Consider the following 18,525-nt stretch of genomic DNA (forward strand, 5'->3'; position numbering starts at 1 on the left):
AGGAATCCACCTAGACACGGGGAGAATGCGCAAACTCCACACAGACACCGAGGGTGCGATTGACCCCGGTTCCCTGGCGCGGTGAGGTAGCAGTGCTAACCACTGAGTCTCCATGTTGTCCTCTTAGCTACCCTCTGGCCAGTGGGAAAAGCAAATTAAAACAAATTTGTAAAACAAATTATTTGCCTCGCCAGCGATACCCAGGTCCCATGAACATTTTTAAAAAAGAAACCGAAAATAAACTCTGGCGTGGTCTGGAGACTTGTCGTTGAGCTATGAATTCGATGTAGGACCGGTGTAGAATACACAGGATAATTAGTGAACATGCATTTATCTAGAATTAAGTCCTGCCGTTTCTATCCGCATTTCTTTACTGTATCTGGGTAATTACAGCTTATTGTACCTTCTGTCTGGATATTTCTGTATTATTTAGATACTGCTCTGCAGTTTAGATTAATGTATGCTGCATCATTGAGTAATTAAACAGACCACTGAAATGTGCGCATCTTTATTTACAGGATTCTGCTGTAGACATCACTGCGGGTTCCACCTATCTCACTTAAACTGTAACTATACTCCTAAAATGTCCTGATAACGCTGTCCCTGTTTATACATGTGTTTTGAGGCTTGTCTGTATATTTGTGCATTTGTTGGTTATGCGAATTTTATTTATGGGGGAATGGGAGAAAGAAAAATACATTTACATTTCTATACCGCTTCGCAGGACCGCAGTATTTTCCTGCGAATAAAATACTTTCGATGTCTCGTAGGTTTAGTAATGTAGGGCTAGGATGGAGTTTTTGTGAATTTAGAACGGTACGTTTTATCTAAATTGCATCAATATTAATTTATTAGAGGCAATTGCAGGTTAAATGCATTGATATTCGCAATGTTTGTTTATTTGCAGATAGCATTAGCAAGAAATTGCTACGTGTGAAATTGCTAAGTGGAGGTTCTGCTAGGGCTGTTACTTTGGGATCAGTTGCAATTTCTTGTTTCGGGATCGCTTCGATTTCCCGCGAATTTTCATTTGCATAATAATAATTTGTAAAATTCTTCAGCAGTAATGGAATGGAGCTGAATTGACTCCATTCTATTCTGGATTATTGGTGCTGGAAGAGCACAGCAGTTCAGGCAGCATCCAAGTAGCTTCGGAATCGACGTTTCGGGCATTCCTGATGAAGGGCTTTTGCCCGAAACGTCGATTTCGAAGCTCCTTGGATGCTGCCTGAACTGCTGTGCTCTTCCAGCACCACTAATCCAGAATCTGGTTTCCAGCATCTGCAGTCATTGTTTTTACCACCGTTCTATTCTGCCCATTAATGGCCGTTGATTGTTTAAGAAGGGTGACCGTGGCCATACAGAAAATACCTTTATCGTCAAAAATGGGGATTTTAACCAGGGCGTCCTGCGAGCCATAGTCAGAGACTGAAACAGCACAGAAACAGGCCTTTCGGTCTAACTAGTCCATGCCGACCATAATCCCAAACATAACCTGCCTGCTCCTGACCCATATCCCTCTAAACCTTTCCTATTCATGTCTCCACCCAAGTGTCTTTTAAACATTATGTATGTACCGACATTTCCTCAGCAAGTTCATTCTACACTCGAACCATCCTCTGGATACAAAAAAAACCTGATACATCTTTTTTTAAAATTTCTCTCCTCATCAGTCAAAATTACTGTCAAAACAGTCTCGGAGTTGTTTAACAATTTCTTCCGTTTGCACCAGTTAGTTTCTTAATAAACTAGTGTTGACTGTGAAAATACTTAGTATTTGTTGTGCACTTCGGACTGTGAAAACACCGCAACTATCAGCGCCGTTTGACAATTCAGGGGAGTGAGACCTGGGCTGAATTTCCTTCTGATTTTTGTCCAAACACACTGAAGCTTAAACGGATCGCAATCAATATGAACTCGAGTTGTTTGGGGGATAATTCTCATTTTTTTAAAAATGCCGAACACTTTCTGGGATCGCGATGTTGTTACTGGGGAAGCGGCCAGTCGCCAAGTGTCCGGGTCCCAGTGTTGTCCCTGTGTTTAATCCTCGCCCCCCCCCCCCCCACCCCCCTCCATTGGTCCGGGTCCCAGTGTTGTCCCTGTGTTTAATCCTCCCCCCCCCCCCCCCACCCCCCTCCATTGGTCCGGGTCCCAGTGTTGCCCCTGTGTTTAATCCTCCCCCCCCCCCCCACCCCCCTCCATTGGTCCGGGTCCCAGTGTTGTCCCTGTGTTTAATCCTCCCCCCCCCCCACCCCCCTCCATTGGTCCGGGTCCCAGTGTTGTCCCTGTGTTTAATCCTCCCCCCCCCCCCCCACCCCCCTCCATTGGTCCGGGTCCCAGTGTTGCCCCTGTGTTTAATCCTCCCCCCCCCCACCCCCCTCCATTGGTCCGGGTCCCAGTGTTGCCCCTGTGTTTAATCCTCCCCCCCCCCCCACCCCCCTCCATTGGTCCGGGTCCCAGTGTTGCCCCTGTGTTTAATCTTCCCCCCACACCCCCTCCATTGGTCCGGGTCCCAGTGTTGCCCCTGTGTTTAATCCTCCCCCCCCCCACCCCCCCTCCATTGGTCCGGGTCCCAGTGTTGCCCCTGTGTTTAATCCTCCCCCCCCCCCACCCCCCTCCATTGGTCCGGGTCCCAGTGTTGCCCCTGTGTTTAATCTTCCCCCCACACCCCCTCCATTGGTCCAGGTCCCAGTGTTGCCTCTGTGTTTAATCCTCCCCCCTCCCCCCTCCATTGGTCCGGGTCCCAGTGTTGCCCCTGTGTTTAATCCTCCCCCCTCCCCCCTCCATTGGTCCGGGTCCCAGTGTTGCCCCTGGGTTTAATCCTCCCTCCCCCCCTCCATTGATCAAGGTCCCAGTGTTGCCCCTGTGTTTAATCTTCCCCCCTCCATTGGTCCGGGTCCCAGTGTTGCCCCTGTGTTTAATCTTCCCCCCTCCATTGGTCCGGGTCCCAGTGTTGCCCCTGTGTTTAATCTTCCCCCCTCCATTGGTCCGGGTCCCAGTGTTGCCCCTGTGTTTAATCCTCCCCCCCCCCCTCCATTGGTCCGGGTCCCAGTGTTGCCCCTGTGTTTAATCCTCCCCCCCCCCTCCATTGGTCCGGGTCCCAGTGTTGCCCCTGGGTTTAATCCTCCCCCACCCCCCACCCCCATTGGTCCGGGTCCCAGTGTTGCCCCTGTGTTTAATCTCCCCCCCCCCCATTGGTCCGGGTCCCAGTGTTGCCCCTGTGTTTAATCCTCCCCCCCCCCCCACCCCCTCCATTGGTCCGGGTCCCAGTGTTGCCCCTGTGTTTAATCCTCCCCCCCCCCATTGGTCCGGGTCTCAGTGTTGCCCCTGGGTTTAATTCTCCCCCCTCCCTCCATTGGTCCGGGTCCCAGTGTTGCCCCTGGGTTTAATCTTCCCCCCCCCCATTGGTCCGGGTCCCAGTGTTGCCCCTGTGTTTAATCCTCCCCCCTCCCTCCATTGGTCCGGGTCCCAGTGTTGCCCCTGGGTTTAATTCTCCCCCCCTCCCCCCTCCATTGGTCCGGGTCCCAGTGTTGCCCCTGTGTTTAATCTTCCTTCCCCCCCAATGGTCCGGGTCCCAGTGTTGCCCCTGGGTTTAATCCTCCCCCCTCCCCCCTCCATTTGTCCGGGTCCCAGTGTTGCCCCTGTGTTTAATCCCCCCTCCATTGGTCCGGGTCCCAGTGTTGCCCCTGTGTTTAATCCTCCCTCCCCCCTCCATTTGTCCGGGTCCCAGTGTTGCCCCTGTGTTTAATCCTCCCTCCCCCCTCCATTGGTCCGGGTCCCAGTGTTGCCCCTGTGTTTAATCCTCCCTCCCCCCTCCATTGGTCCGGGTCCCAGTGTTGCCCCTGTGTTTAATCCTTCCCCCCTCCCCCCTCCATTGGTCCGGGTCCCAGTGTTGCCCCTGGGTTTAATTCTCCCCCCCCCTCCCCCCTCCATTGGTCCGGGTCCCAGTGTTGCCCCTGTGTTTAATCTTCCTTCCCCCCCAATGGTCCGGGTCCCAGTGTTGCCCCTGTGTTTAATCTTCCTTCCCCCCCAATGGTCCGGGTCCCAGTGTTGCCCCTGGGTTTAATCCTCCCCCCTCCCCCCTCCATTTGTCCGGGTCCCAGTGTTGCCCCTGTGTTTAATCCCCCCTCCCCCCTCCATTGGTCCGGGTCCCAGTGTTGCCCCTGTGTTTAATCCTTCCCCCCTCCCCCCTCCATTGGTCCGGGTCCCAGTGTTGCCCCTGTGTTTAATCGTCCCCCCTCCCCCCTCCATTGGTCCGGGTCCCAGTGTTGCCCCTGGGTTTAATCCTCCCCCCCCCCTCCATTGGTCCGGGTCCCAGTGTTGCCCCTGTGTTTAATCCTTCCCCCCTCCCCCCTCCATTGGTCCGGGTCCCAGTGTTGCCCCTGTGTTTAATCCCCCCTCCCCCCTCCATTGGTCCGGGTCCCAGTGTTGCCCCTGTGTTTAATCCTTCCCCCCTCCCCCCTCCATTGGTCCGGGTCCCAGTGTTGACCCTGGGTTTAATCCTCCCCCCTCCGTTTTCACTGAGGCTTTAAACAACGTGTTTTCTGAAGGGCTTCATGCAGCGCCTCGATGCGGATTAAAAGCTCGCGGCTTTCAGATGCTTATTTTCTGACTATCAGGAAATTCTAAAAACCGACCAGGGCACACCCCAACACCACCCCACCCCACCCCACCCCCTCCCTCATACCCCTCCCCCCGCCCCGCAACACCTCACGATCGTCCCAGGGCAGAGAGATACTCCTCACCGTTCAAGGAAAAAACAAAGGTATAGTTCGCGCAGTCTCAGGCTCATTGAGTAGAATTTACTCTTCTCAAACTCACTCTGCCATTACCCATCTGGATGACGTCCTTACCCTACTTTTCCCCTTCCATTCTCTCTTTCTATACATCTGCTAATTCTCAACCGCTCCCTCCAGCAGCCTTTCTGTCTACAGTTATCGATTTCAGAATCTGATGTCCTCACAGCTGAACCTGCCCGCATCCTTCTCAGGTCTGGAACCAGACTTGCATTATGACACTTTCTGTTTTGCTGCAAGATTATTTTTTGCCATCTATTTCCCATCTCCAGTGAACAGTCACCTCCAAGTTGCTCAATGATTTTCTTCTCGCGGTTTCAACCTGCTATAGCGCGCTATAGGACGTGAAAAGTGGTATGAATACAGGTTCAGTCTTACCCTCAAACAACTTCCCTTCTGCAGAGTCCCAGGGGATCTATCTAAACACCAACTCCTTCCTGTTCTTCGAGAACATGATCAGTTACAAACTGCAAGGGAAATCAAAACAGGAAATTATTTTTAAACTCTCTCTACACCATCCCTATCAAACGTTTCTAGGCAGATATAGCAGGGTTAGATACAGAGTAAAGCTGTCTCTACTGTCCCCATCAAACATTCCTGGGACAGGTAAAGCACATGTACAGGTAAAGCACATGTACAGTAAAATACTCTATCAAACACCTCCAGGACTGGTACAGCATAGGGTTAACTGCAGAGTAAAGCTTCGTCTACACTATCCCCATCAAACACTCCCAGAACAAATGAAGCAGGGGATTAGATATAAAGTAAAGCTTCCTTTACACTGTTCCCATCAAACACTCCCAGGACGGGTACAGATATAGAATAAAGTTCATTAGTATCAACGCATGTTAATTTATTTGGAGTTCGGATAATTTTCAAGCTGTAGTCTCATGGACATCTGCATCTCAACCTCCTGAAAAGACCATCTGAAGAGCTGACACAGCCAATTCATATTACAATGAGAATTAACCTTCAGCTTTGGAAGTAAATGTGTAAATTGACCACTCGAACAGTGCCAACATTTAACAGTCAGTAGTGGGCACTGTCTTGTTCCCCTACAGGAAAGGGTACACAACGCACAGACTGCTTAACCTGAGTTTGACCCAATATTCCCATGGAGTCCAAGGGTATCCCAGTATGAAATGTAAATTATGAAGGAAGTACAAGGAATCTGACATCTGACTATCCAGCCTGGACAAGCTTCAAGCTCTTTGACTGGATGGAACCCCATCACTCAGTTCATAGTATTACTTGCTCTTTATACACCCCTAGCACAACAGTGGATTGTGGCTGCCCACAACAAGCTGAACTCCTCGATTATATCCCACTCTGCAACTCACACCAGTGTGTCTGTTATTCTATATAGAAAGCACCTAAATCCCTTAATTAGTCTGTAACTCACTCCTGGGTAATTGTTATCTCCCAATCCATTGATTAAATTTCAGTTTACAACTTATTCCTGTGTATCTGCTACACTTTGTTGAAACCGGCTTGAACCCCTCAATTAGCTTCCAATCCCAAGTATTTGTTGTTCTGTACATGAACAACTCAAACCCCTCAATTAGACTCCAGTCTGTTACTCACTCCAATCTGTTAGTTTAAGCATAAAAGCCCCCAGTTGCTCAATTAGAATTCAGCCCACAACTCACTCCCAGCCATTTTAATGGCCTCTGAACTTCTCAATTAGATTTCACCTGTAATCCACTTCTGGGTTACTATTATTTATATTATAAATCCCCAACCCCTTGGTTAAATTTCAGTTTGTAATTCACCCCCATGTATTTAATAGCCTATGTATCGATCATCTGAACCCTTCAGTTATATTCCAGTCTGTAACTCAAAACCAGGTATCTGTTATTCTTAGATATATACATATATGTATATACATGCATAAACCCCAAACCCCTCGATTAGATTCCAGCCTGTAACTCACTCCTATGTATCTGTTATTCTATATATAAACCACCATGAACTCCTCGATTAGATTCCAGGATGTAGCTCATTCATGGAAATATGTTATTCTATACATAATTCCCCCTGCCAAACCTTTCTATTAGAACCAGTGTGTAACTCTTAGGGATCATTTATCCTAAATATAAACCACCAATATCCTCGATTATGCTCTAGCTATCCATTATTACATATAAATCGAGCAAAATGGAATACAAAAGGAAAAGGAGTTATGAGGCATATACTTCAGAAAGTAGAGCAACATTTGGCACTAAGGTTGCTAAAATAGAAATAATTGCCTGTGGTTCTCTGAGTTTCTAAATTACACTTAGGTTTACCCACTGCAAGTTTAATATCAGAACAGCAGGGGGCCATTTAACCTCCAGAGCCTAATACACTACCATTCAGTGAGATCTTCGACCGAACTTCATTTTTCAGATATACATGACAGAGATGACAATGCAACTGTACAGCTACCAACTTTCCAGAAATTACCTTAAGTCTTTAAAAGCCCGAGTTTTTGGGTATAATTCTGCCCAACACACAATCAGAAGGATGTTAATACCTTGGAGGGGAATGCTGGATATTTACTTGGATGAGGGGCTTCAGTGGAGAAACCCAGGATTATTCTCCTTAGAGCAGGGAAATTTAAGCTCTGAAAAAGAATCATATCAGCCTTGAAATATTAACTCTATCTTCCTCTCCAGATGTTGCTAGAACTGCTGAGTTTCTCCAGGACTTTCTATTTTTATTTCAAATTTCCACCATCTGCAGTAGTTTGCTGATGTGGATGACGAAGTGGGTTATTCATGGAGATGTTCAAAATTATGATTGATGCGTAAATGAGGAAATAACTATCATGACTGGCAGCAGAGTCAGTCAGCAGAAAATACAGAATGTTGAAGGGCAAATGATTATACTTTTAAATGTTAATCTACAGCGTGTTTCCATAAAAGATATGCAATCAGTTATCAGTTTTAACGTAAATTGGATATATACCCATCTGGTTCACTAATATGCTTCAGGTAAGGCAATCTGCTGTATTTGCCTGGTCTGACCTACATGTGTCTATGAATCGACAACAATGTGGTTGACTCTTAACTGCTCGCTGAAAACCAATTAGATCAAGAGCAATAAATGCTGGCCTCAGCAGCCCACTCGTACACGATTTGCTTTAAAACATTAACAATTGAAACTTTGCAAATTTAACTCGCTGTAGAGATGGTGTCTGAGCTGGAATCGGCCACACCCAGGATTCCTCCAACTACACTCATCACCTCGCGCATGCTCAGAAATGACAGCAAACCTTTGCAGGTGGCTTGGGGGGAATTAAACTGTGACTCAGACGATGAGCCCAGAGGTTTGGGCAGTTGTATTGTCAAATTCAGGTCTAGAACCAATTTCCTGGTGTAAAAGAAAGACACAAATATTCTGGATTTTATGTTTGGAGAGACGAGAATTGGAAACTGGGCTGGATTTGATGATCTTTGGTGTGAAGTTGTCCTCTCGTTATCTGGCTGTTTCAAATAGATTTTATTTGTGTGTGAGCTCGAGGTTTCCGGCACTCCGCAACCACCCTTTCCTTCTGTACATGTTGCAAATTGTTTCAGAATTTAGTGTGGCTTTTCTCAGTTAGAGTTCTGAATGAATTTAGACCCGTCTCTTTGACCGGGCAAGGGTAGAGATAGGACGAGCAAAGGCGGAGGAGAGAGGAAGAATGTGATGGAGCAGATGATATAACAGAGTGGGGGAGAAGGCAGTGGGTGAGAAATGAAGAGAAGTTGAATAAAAGTTAAACCAAACGCCGGAATTTAGACCTTCCCATATGTATGTCATGTCCCTATCTCCCTCCACCCGTCTTGAAATTTTGATGTGATGCGAGAGGACTGGGGAGGAGATATTGGAAAGAATAAGTGGAAGTGACGGAGGAGAAGTGAGAGTGAGAAAGAGGAATGAGAAAGGGGGTGAGAGTGAGGGAGGAGAGCGGGGAGTGAGAAAGGGGGATGAGGAGTGTGAGAGGGGACGTGAGAGTAAGAGATTGAAGTGGGGGGAGTGAGAGTGAAAGATTGGAGTGAGAGAAAGGGGAATGATAAAAGGGATTGAGATTGAGAATGAGAATGAAAAGAGAGGGAATGAGAGGCGTAATCAAAAGGGGTAGAAAGAATAAACTTGGTCTCTCACGGATATTGAGGCTCTGGAGTGAAGGTTTTTTTTAAATTCCCTATTGGGGCCTGCATCTACTGCCAGCATCTACTGCCCTTGAGAAGGTACTGATGAGCTGTCATCTTCAATCGCTGCAGACCCTATACTGTAGGTTAACCCACAAGGCCATTAGGAGGGAATCCCAGGGTTTTGACCCAACTATAGTGGCAATACATTTTAAGTCAGGATGGTGAGTGCCTTGGAGGGGAACTTGCAGCAGGTGGTGTTCTTATATCCTTTTCGATGGAAATGGTCATGGGTCTGAAAGGTGCTATCTGAGGATCTTTGGTGAAATGTTGTGGTGTATCTTATAGATAGTACACACTGCAGCTACTGAATGGTGTAAGGAGTGAGTGTTTGTGGATGTGGCGCACATCAAGTGGGCTGCCTTGTCCTGGATGGTGTCCAGCTTCTTCAGTGTTTTTTTAAGATTCCTTACAGTGCAGAAACAGGCCCTTCGGCCCAACAAGTCCACACCGACCCTGCGAAGAGTAACCCACCCAGACCCATTCCTTTACTCATGCACCTATCACTATGGGTAGTTTAGCATGGTCAATTCACCTGACCTGCACATCTTCGGACGGTGTGAGGAAACCGGAGAAGGTGCAAATTCCACGCAAGTTGCCCAAGGTGGATTCGAACCCGGGTTCCTGGCGCTGCAGGTCCCAGTGCTCAACACTGAGCCACCGTGCCATCCAACTCACTCACCCAGGGAAGTGAGGAGTAGTCCATCATACTCCTGACTTGTGCCTTGTAAATGGTGGACAGCCCTTAGGGAATCAGGAGGTGAACTATTCCCCACAGTGTCCCCAGCCTCTGACCTGCTCTTGTAGATATTGTGATTATATGATGAGGCCTGTTGTATTTCTGGTCAATGATAACCCCAGGATGTTGATAGTGGAGGATTCAATGTGGTAACACCCTTGAATGTCAAGGGGCAGTGGTTAGATTCTCTTTCATTGGAGATGGCCATTGCCTGACCGTTTTTAAATGCATGTTACTTGCCACTTGACAACCCAAGCCTGGATATTGTCCAGATGTTCGCGCTTTTGAACATGGATTCCTTCAGCACCTGAGGAGTTGCAAATGGTACTGAACATTGTGCAATCATCAGTGGACATCTCCACTTCTGACCTTATGATTAAGGGAAGGTCATTAATGAAGCAGTTGAAAATGGTTGGGCTTAGGACACTAACCTGAGGAAATCCTGCAGGGATGTCCTGGAGCTGAGATGGCTGACCCTCCAACACCACAACCATCTTCTTATTTGCCAGATATGACCCCAGACAGTGGACAGGTTGTCCCATGATACCCATTAATTCCAGTTTTGCTGCACTTGGTCAAATGCAACCTTGATGTCAAAGGTTGTCACTTTCACCTCACCTCCAGAACTCAGCTCTTTTGTCCATGTTAGAATCAAAACTGTAATGAGTTCAGGAGCTGATTATCCCTAACAAACCCAATTGGGCATCACTGATTATTGTTGAGCAGCTTCTACTTGATAGCCCTCTCTATTACTCCTTCCATCATTTTACTGATGATTTAGAGTCAACTGATAGGTGGTAATTGGCCATGTTGGATTTGAACTGCTTTTTGTGTACAGGATATACCAGGGCAAGTTTCTACATTGTCAGATAGATACCAGCATTGTACTGGAAGAAGTTGGCTAGGGGAGAGATAAATTCTGGAGCAAAACTTTTCTGTACTATTTCCAGAATGTTGTCATGGCCCATAGACTTTGCAGTATCCAGTGCCTATGTTCGTTTCTTTGAGACCATTGGAGTGAATCAAATTAGCTGAAGCCTGGTAACTGTAATGCTGGAGGAGTCCAAGATGGCTGTAATTCACTTGTCAGTTCTGGCTGAAGATTGCTGCAAATGCTTCAGCCTTATATTTTGCACTGATTTATCGGGCTCTTCCATCATTGAGGATCAGGATATTTGTGGACCCTCCATCTCCAGTGAGCTATTTAGCTGTCTACCACTGTTCATGACTGGATGTAGCCTGACTGCATAGCTTAGACCTGATAAGTTGGCTATGGGATTGCTTAGACCTGTCTATCACTTGCTGCTTGTGCCGCATGACATGTAGGTAGCCCTGTTTGGTAGCATCACTAAGTTGACACATCTCTTTTAGATGTGTTTAGTGCTGCTTCTGGCATGCCCTCCTTCACTTGCCATTGAACCAGGGTTGATTCTTGACTTGATGGCAATGGCTGAGTGGGGGATATGCCGTGCCATGAGGTCATAGATTGTGCTGGAGTACAATTCTGCTGCTGTTGATGGCCCACAGTGCCTCATGGATGCCCAGTCTTAGATGCTAGACCTATTTGAAGTCAGTCTCATTGAACACAGTGGTAGTGCCACACAACACAATGGGAGTTATTCTCAATGTGAAGTCAGAACCTCATGTCTGCAAAGACTTGTCGCTCTTACTGATACTGTCATGGACAGATGCATCTGCAGCTGGCAGATTGGTAAGCATGAGGTCTTCTGTTTTTCCCTCTTGGATTCCTCACCACCTGCCACAGTCCCAACCTAGCAGCAATATCCTTTAGGACCCGACTGGTTTGATCAGTAGCACTGCTGCCGGGCCAGTCCTGGTGGTGATCATTGTAATCCCCCACCCAGAGCGCATTTTGTGGCCTTGCCACGCTTCCTCTAAGTGTTGTTCGACACGGAGGAGCATCCGTTCATCAGACGAGGGAGGGCGGTATGTGGTCACCCTTACCCATGTTTATTCTGAAGCCACCAGACTCAATGGGGCCCGGAGTCAAGCGTTTGTAAAAACAAGGAGAAGGGGGTTGTGTGCAATGTGTGAATTAGTGAGCAGTGTAAGTGGTTCAGGAGAAATGGAAAAGACATGGGTCCGGTTCATCGTTATTTTCGACAATGGTCTGAAGAAATCTAATGGTCCCAGAATAAAGACTGGATTTGTGTCCGCTAATCGGACAAGCTCAGAGCAGCTTTAACGTAAAGCACTGAGAAACGTGGCGTTACCGCTCGATATTCTCACATTCTGTACGCTAACAGATCATTTGTCAATAAAGATTAGTGCATGTTAAACGCTCGCAGGGGATTGGTTGGTTTGGGGCCGATAGTTGCAGTTTGCAACAAACTTTTTCCAGCCTTGGGCCCTACCTCATTCGGAGTTTTTTTTAAATCTAGTCCAGTGCCAGTCAATCGTTAGCGGAGGGGTTTTGGAATCATTCCTTCTCCCATTCTCTGTCAGGGTTTCAAATCTTCATTGAGAGTCGAGCGGGTTGTGTGAACGCAACCGTTTTATTCACAGGAATTTGTGGCAGGAAATTCAGGGATGCAATTGTCAACAAGGAAAGACTTCCTGAAATATGGAAAGGGCTAAAATTCGCCCTGGTTCCGTTGATATTCGATAGTAATGGAGTCAATTGTTTCAAATAGGCCGCTTCGTGCATGCGGTCAATTCAAAATGTCATCACCATAACCCCCTCCCAATGGGCGTTAATATCTCTCTGTTCCTCAGTGCAGCGCCCTATACGGAAATACACTCATCCAGACACACGCTCAAACACACTCATTCAGACACACACACACTCAACCTCATACACACTCACTCAGAGGTACTGACTCACCCTCTTGCCAACACACACAGACACACATTCCCTCTCTCTCACACACACACGCAATCAGACACACTCTCCCCCTCTCTCACACACTCAAAGACACACTCACCCTCTCTCTCTCACACACTCACCCTCTCTCTCACGCTCAGAGACACTCACACCTTCTCTCTCATGGGGGGGCGGGGGGGGGGGGAAGCGGTAGGCAATGGCCTCGTGATATAATCACTAGACTATTAATCGATAAACTCAGCTAACGTTCATGGCATTTGGTGGAATTTGAATTCAATAAAAATCTGGAATTAGAAGTCTCATGATGACCATGAATCCATTGTCGATTGTCAGGAAAACCCCATTTAGGGAAGGAAACTGCCATCCTTACCTGTTCTGGTCTACATGTGACTCCAGACCCACAGCAATGTGATTGACTCTTAACTGTCCTCTGGGTAATTAGGGATGGGCAATAAATTCTGACCGAGCCAGCGACGAGTGAATGAAATGAAAAAGCACGCACATTCAGAGTCACTCATTCACCTTTCTCACAGACTCATAGATAGACCTATATTCGCCCTTGTGTGTCTCTCACACTCAGTCACACAGACAGATATCCACTCTTATACTCACTCATAAGCACACTCACCCTCTCACTCACACTCACTCAGGCGCACCCAGTCCTCTCTAACACTCAGAAACATATACTCACCCTCTCTATAAGTTCTCTCAGAGACACACACGTATCTCACCCTCTGCCACACTCAGAGACACAGTCACCTCCTTTTCTGACTCACACACCCACCCTTCTCTCACAGACGTACATCCCTCTCTCTCACTCATACACTCACAGGCACACTCACCTATCCCTCTCCCTCGTTGACACACTCATGAACACACACTTACCCCTTTCTATCTCGCTTACACTCACAGACACATACTAATCTCTCTCTTTCACACTCACAGACACAGGCTCCCCACGTGATAAACTCACCTCTGTCTCAGACCACTCTGAGACACACATTCACCCTTCTCGCGCTCTCTCGCTCACAGACACTCCCCTCTCTCACGCACATTCAAAGTCACTCACTTCTTTCTCTAAGTCACACACTCACAGAAACATGTGCTCCTTTCTCTAACTCATACTCAAAGAGACAGGACTCACTCATTTCTCCAACTCACAATCACTCAGAATCACTCGTTTCTCTCACTCGCTCATTCACAGACACTCACCCTCTCTCACACACACATTCGAAGTCACACACTCCTTTCTCTAACTCAAACTCAGGAACACACATTCACATTCACAGACGCACTCACTCCTCTCTCTAAGTCACACTCACTCACAGAAGCACACCCCTTTCCTTCACTCACGCTCACTCAGACATGGACACATTCACAATTACACTAATAATTCATTATTAGGAGGTTTAACGGGAGATTGCGATAAAATGAATGGCGGCGTGCTATCTGCAAGAGCGGAAAATATTTCGTTGTAGTTCCAAATATATCAGTGCGGGACGATGGATTGGTTCCTGAATAATGGAGGCTGATCCATTAAGCAGAATTCTGCACTGGTCATGTTGGAGAGGCTGTTGGCTATCTCTCTGAAAAACTGTCTGACTAATAGATGGTGTTTTAAACGGGAATCAGTGAAGGAACCCAGAGAACATTATGGGTTAATATTCAAAGATGGGTTACTATCAGGTTTAGTCGGATTATGTTAAACCCTGCTCGGAATTTCATTAATTTCCCCCCAAAAAACCTTCTGTAGAACTGCTCCAACCTCAGAACAGAGAAAGGAAACATTTGCAGAATTTCAGAAGGTTTGGGGGAACTGAGGGAGCTGGTGATTTCAGAAACCAGAGGGAGGGGTCACTGTGGGCACCCCATTAAACCGCAAAGTACCGAATTAAACTTCGACTAAAGATTAAAGAGAGGTTCAGAGAGAGAGAGAGAGAGAGAGCGAGACGGCCGTGAATATTGCAGCTTTAAGCTCCGCCTCCCAACTCTCGATATTTGAGTGTTTTTTTTTAATTAAAATGATTTATGCGGACTAATTTGAAATCCTATCAAGGAGAAATAATTTTTGCATTTCTGCCTGTATAAATTAACTGGCAATAACAAAAACAGTGATCCGGAGTCTGTATCGGGGTAAACGGATTCGGTTCTGGCGGCTCCGAATTAGTTGCTCCCCCTTCCTCGCTATCGTACCGTAGTGGGCTCCGGATCAAACACAATGCCCAGGGAACAGCCTGCAACCTTCAGTTCCATGACTTCTCCTAAAACTACTCAGGAAGGCCGCCTTCCAACTCGAGCGACCTTTGCAAAAATGTTTTCCTATTTTTGTTAGTTACAATGCAGCTACATTCTCATTGATGGGTCTGGGAATCGAGTTGAATGTGTAATGGGACCCTATGCAGTTGCATCAGAAGTGAGAACCGGCGAAAGCGTGGCGTAATCCTGATCATTAACCGGGGGATAATCGAGTCCTTTTAAACATTTCATCAAATATTTTCTGATTATCATTCTGTTAACCCCCAACTCCCGCCACCCTCCATCAGACTGAACTGACTGCACTGAGATCAGATTTCCACGATCCGAGCTGTATTTACATTTTAATCTCCCGATATTATTTCGTTGTTTAGTTCCTCTCTCTCTCTCTCCTTCAAAGACTCTCGAAATGTTCAAAGAAACGATATGATTGGAAAGGCGGCGGAAATATCACAACATTTAGCGAAAGGATCAGAAATGAAATTGGATCTTACCTCTTCGAGCATAGCTCCACTCCCATTGAGATGTAACATTATTAAAATAGTTGTTTAAAATAAAACGAACTTTGGACATTTTCAATGCTAAATGTTGCTAGTTGGCGGGTTTATAACAAATCAAAGGCGATTTAGTTAGAATCTCAGGTACTAACATAACACATAATTAATTTATAAATATATATGAACAAACAAACAAACTGGAATAAGGATGACAAGTGTCTAAAACGTTATAATTCAGAAGAGCCCCTCCTACTCCCTCGGACTAGTAATTAATGGTGTTTTCAGCTAAGCTTCGTCCGCATTGGATAGAAAAGCGAGATAGCAGAGGGAGAGAAAGTGGCATTGCATATAATTGATTACCACCCAATCAACAATAACTTGTTAGCAATCGTCAATTGCCCCGTCTCTCCCTCCTTTCTCACTCTAAAGAGAATATTATTCGCTTGTCTGCATACTTGATGTGACAGAACAGGCCGGAGCGTGCGAGAGAGAGAGACACACACACAGACAGAGAGAGGGGGGAGAGAGGAGGAGGAGGAGAGACTGGACTGGGGACTGCGCCTGTATCTTGGGTGAATTTTATTATTCATACTCCCGCTTCTCCTGGACAACCGGGCCTCCACCGGCTTCAGAGGGAAGCAGACTCCTTGGAGACAGCGGCTACGAAGTTAGCTTGAACTTTTACGGGTTCCCTGTTGTCGTTGGGGTGTGCGTGTGTGTGTGTGTGTGTGAAGGGTGGGGGTGGGGGGGGAGGGGGGGGGGGAGGAACTGAACTCTTGATGCCAAGAATGAGTTCGAAAGAAGAGGCCAAATCCTCCTCTGGCACCTTACATTCTTCAGTTGAAGAACGGAGAAGGAGTCCTCTTGACCACTTACCGCCTCCGGCTAATTCCAACAAGCCGCTAACTCCCTTCAGCATTGAAGATATCCTCAACAAACCGTCGGTGCGTAGAGGCTACACTTTGTGCGGAAACAACCACCTCCTGTCTGCGGCAGACAAGCACACACCTTCGGGCATCCCCTTGAATAACCGCGCCGGCGTTGTGACCCAGACCTCCCCGCTCTGTGCCTTGGAGGAATTAGCGAGTAAAACTTTTAAAGGTTTAGAAGTCAGTGTCTTGCAAGCGGCTGAAGGTGAGCTTGATTTTGTTTTCTGAAACTTGTAAAAAAAAAATGACAGCTGGGTTTCACAAATAGCAGTTATCGTACGAAGCTGCTCGGGGGACAACCTCGGAAAGGCCACAGTCGTTGTTTCGTTGAAATATTTTACTATCTTGTCAAGTAGATGGAGTAAGAGAAATTGTCCTCGTTTGTATAATTATGCGGGACAGGAAGTGGGCAGAATGATAGCGGGCGAAAATGGGTGAGATGGAGAAACCTGTGTCTTGTTTATGTTCTGTCGTCAATTTTTCCTGTGCAACTTTGCAGATAATAGTTTGTTTTTAATTCCCCTGGGCTGGTTATTTTTAATTTGAGCGCGATTTTGGCGGGGGGAGAAAGACGGGGAATTAAATTTAACCTAATTGCTGCAATTTTGAACGTATTTTACGCCTCGGAGTGTTGAAAACACACGCCAGTAGATTCTAGTGGGACCCTGGAGCCGAGTGTCAGAGTGAAGTCTGTGTTGCTGAATATTTCTCGCTGGCGGGTTGGTTTTAAATAAACTCTGTAACAGGTTTGCTTCGAGTTTAAATGATCTTGAAATCCCTCTGTTTCTCTGTTCTAAAAAGGGTCTGTTTTAACAGGGAGAGATGGTCTCTCTATCTTTGGCCAAAGGTCGACTCCAAAGAAGCGCAGAAAGTCCCGGACCGCGTTCACCAATCACCAGATTTACGAGCTGGAGAAACGCTTCCTCTATCAGAAATATCTTTCACCGGCTGACCGGGATCAGATCGCTCAGCAACTCGGCCTGACCAATGCTCAGGTCATCACTTGGTTCCAGAACCGCCGGGCCAAACTCAAAAGAGACCTGGAGGAGATGAAAGCGGACGTGGAGTCAGCCAAGAATCTCGGTCCAAGCGAGCTGGACAAAATTACCAAACTGGGCGAAATAGAGCAAAGTGCGGCGGAGATCGGCAGTCAGTCCAGATCGCAATCCCCTATCGAACGGAAAAGTGCCCACACCAAAACATCAGATGCCCACATCACCCCTTCCTCACTCGCAGTGGGACACCCACCCAGAAAGGACTATTCGGAGGAAGAGGAAGAGGAGATTGATGTCGATGACTGATTTCCCCCCTTGGTTTTTATTTAGCATCTCTCTCTCTCTCACACACACACACTCTTCTCCCCATTTGTTCCTTTTCTAAAAAAAAACGCACAAAATTTATTATAAAAAAAGACTTTCTCCATCATTCAAATCAAAGCATGTTCGGGGATTGAACCAGTAAATGCTCTCTCTCATTCTCTACTTAGATACGGGCTCGATGCGAGGTAGAATAATCCCAGAATTGTTTTTTTTAACAAAAGCAATAATTAACCCTCCACGCTAAGAGAAGGATACAGAAATTCACCAATTGGGCTCCCCACCTCAGCTAGTCCAGAATTTGTAGAAATGATAAATTCAGCTCAATTCGTTCTGGAGTGAGAATGGACTGGGTGGTTTTTTTTTGCTGGTTTTTGAAAATGTGGTCCTTGAGTCCCCCTCCCCCCCCCCCACCACCCCCCTTACGCCCCTGTTGCTGTGCAGCAGTTTCAAGATGGGATTTATAAGAATGCCTTTTCTTCCTTTTAATCTTTTCTCCTTGGTTTTAGTGAAAGGGTATAGGCCGGTTTCCCCATCACCTCTCCCCAACCCCCCCCCCCCCCCCCCCCACACCCTTTGGAACTGCATGTCGCAAATCTGCACGACGCTATTATTTTTTAAGAGATCAAAAAGACTGGACTTCCTTGTAACTTTCTAGATATTTCCTTTTTTTGTCTATACATTCTCCAGACGATTTATTATACAGTGCTCTGAGAAATTCTGCCTCCTCAATATATCCTATTAAAACCTATTTTTGAGATTCCTCACAGTGGTTTGTGAATTTATTTTTGGGGGGAAGGAACTTTTTTTTAACAAAAGATGAAATTCCGTCGCGTTTCTCTTGAAGGTTAATTTTTAAATGGACGGGGCTTTGGATATTTTTAAATATCCGCAGTTTGGTTTTGTTGTGCGTGTGCTTTCTTTTAGAGATGCTGGCGGGATTTGATTTTTTAAAAATATGGTGTAAATACT

The 18,525-nt window shown here is 46.6% G+C and overlaps 1 protein-coding gene and 1 long non-coding RNA gene across 4 annotated transcripts in view; one reads left to right on the forward strand and one right to left on the reverse strand.

The window, feature by feature from the left end:
• Positions 1 to 15,581, reverse strand: part of LOC140463381 (uncharacterized) — a 127,634-nt gene extending 112,053 nt beyond the window's left edge. For both annotated transcript variants that reach the window (XR_011954667.1, XR_011954666.1), the window contains exons 1-2: positions 15,306 to 15,581; positions 5,175 to 5,263 (exon numbers count right to left, since the gene is read on the reverse strand). This is a non-coding gene — a long non-coding RNA (uncharacterized lncRNA). The remainder of the gene's footprint in view (positions 1 to 5,174; positions 5,264 to 15,305) is intronic.
• A 34-nt stretch (positions 15,582 to 15,615) lies between these two features.
• Positions 15,616 to 18,316, forward strand: LOC140463380 (transcription factor LBX1-like). 2 transcript variants are annotated; one of them, XM_072557246.1, is made up of 2 exons: positions 15,616 to 16,442; positions 17,039 to 18,316. In XM_072557246.1, the coding sequence occupies exons 1-2, from the start codon at positions 16,088 to 16,090 to the stop codon at positions 17,536 to 17,538; spliced, it is 855 nt and encodes a 284-aa protein (XP_072413347.1). In that variant the 5' UTR covers positions 15,616 to 16,087; the 3' UTR covers positions 17,539 to 18,316. The 2 variants fall into 2 exon arrangements, with proteins under 2 accessions (XP_072413347.1, XP_072413348.1); XM_072557247.1 differs by having other exon boundaries at positions 15,617 to 16,442; positions 17,054 to 18,316.
• Positions 18,317 to 18,525: the final 209 nt, after the last annotated feature.

This window comes from Chiloscyllium punctatum, chromosome 38 (genome assembly GCF_047496795.1).
Source record: "Chiloscyllium punctatum isolate Juve2018m chromosome 38, sChiPun1.3, whole genome shotgun sequence".
NCBI lineage: Eukaryota > Metazoa > Chordata > Chondrichthyes > Orectolobiformes > Hemiscylliidae > Chiloscyllium > Chiloscyllium punctatum.

What these genes read in the sequence shown, in the direction of transcription:
- LOC140463380 (XM_072557246.1), top strand. Translation starts at nt 16,088, where the DNA reads ATGCCAAGAATGAGTTCGAAAGAAGAGGCCAAATCCTCCTCTGGCACC. An exon ending in TGTCTTGCAAGCGGCTGAAG is followed by an intron (nt 16,443 to 17,038) that starts GTGAGCTTGATT and finishes TGTTCTAAAAAG; the next exon opens with GGTCTGTTTTAACAGGGAGA.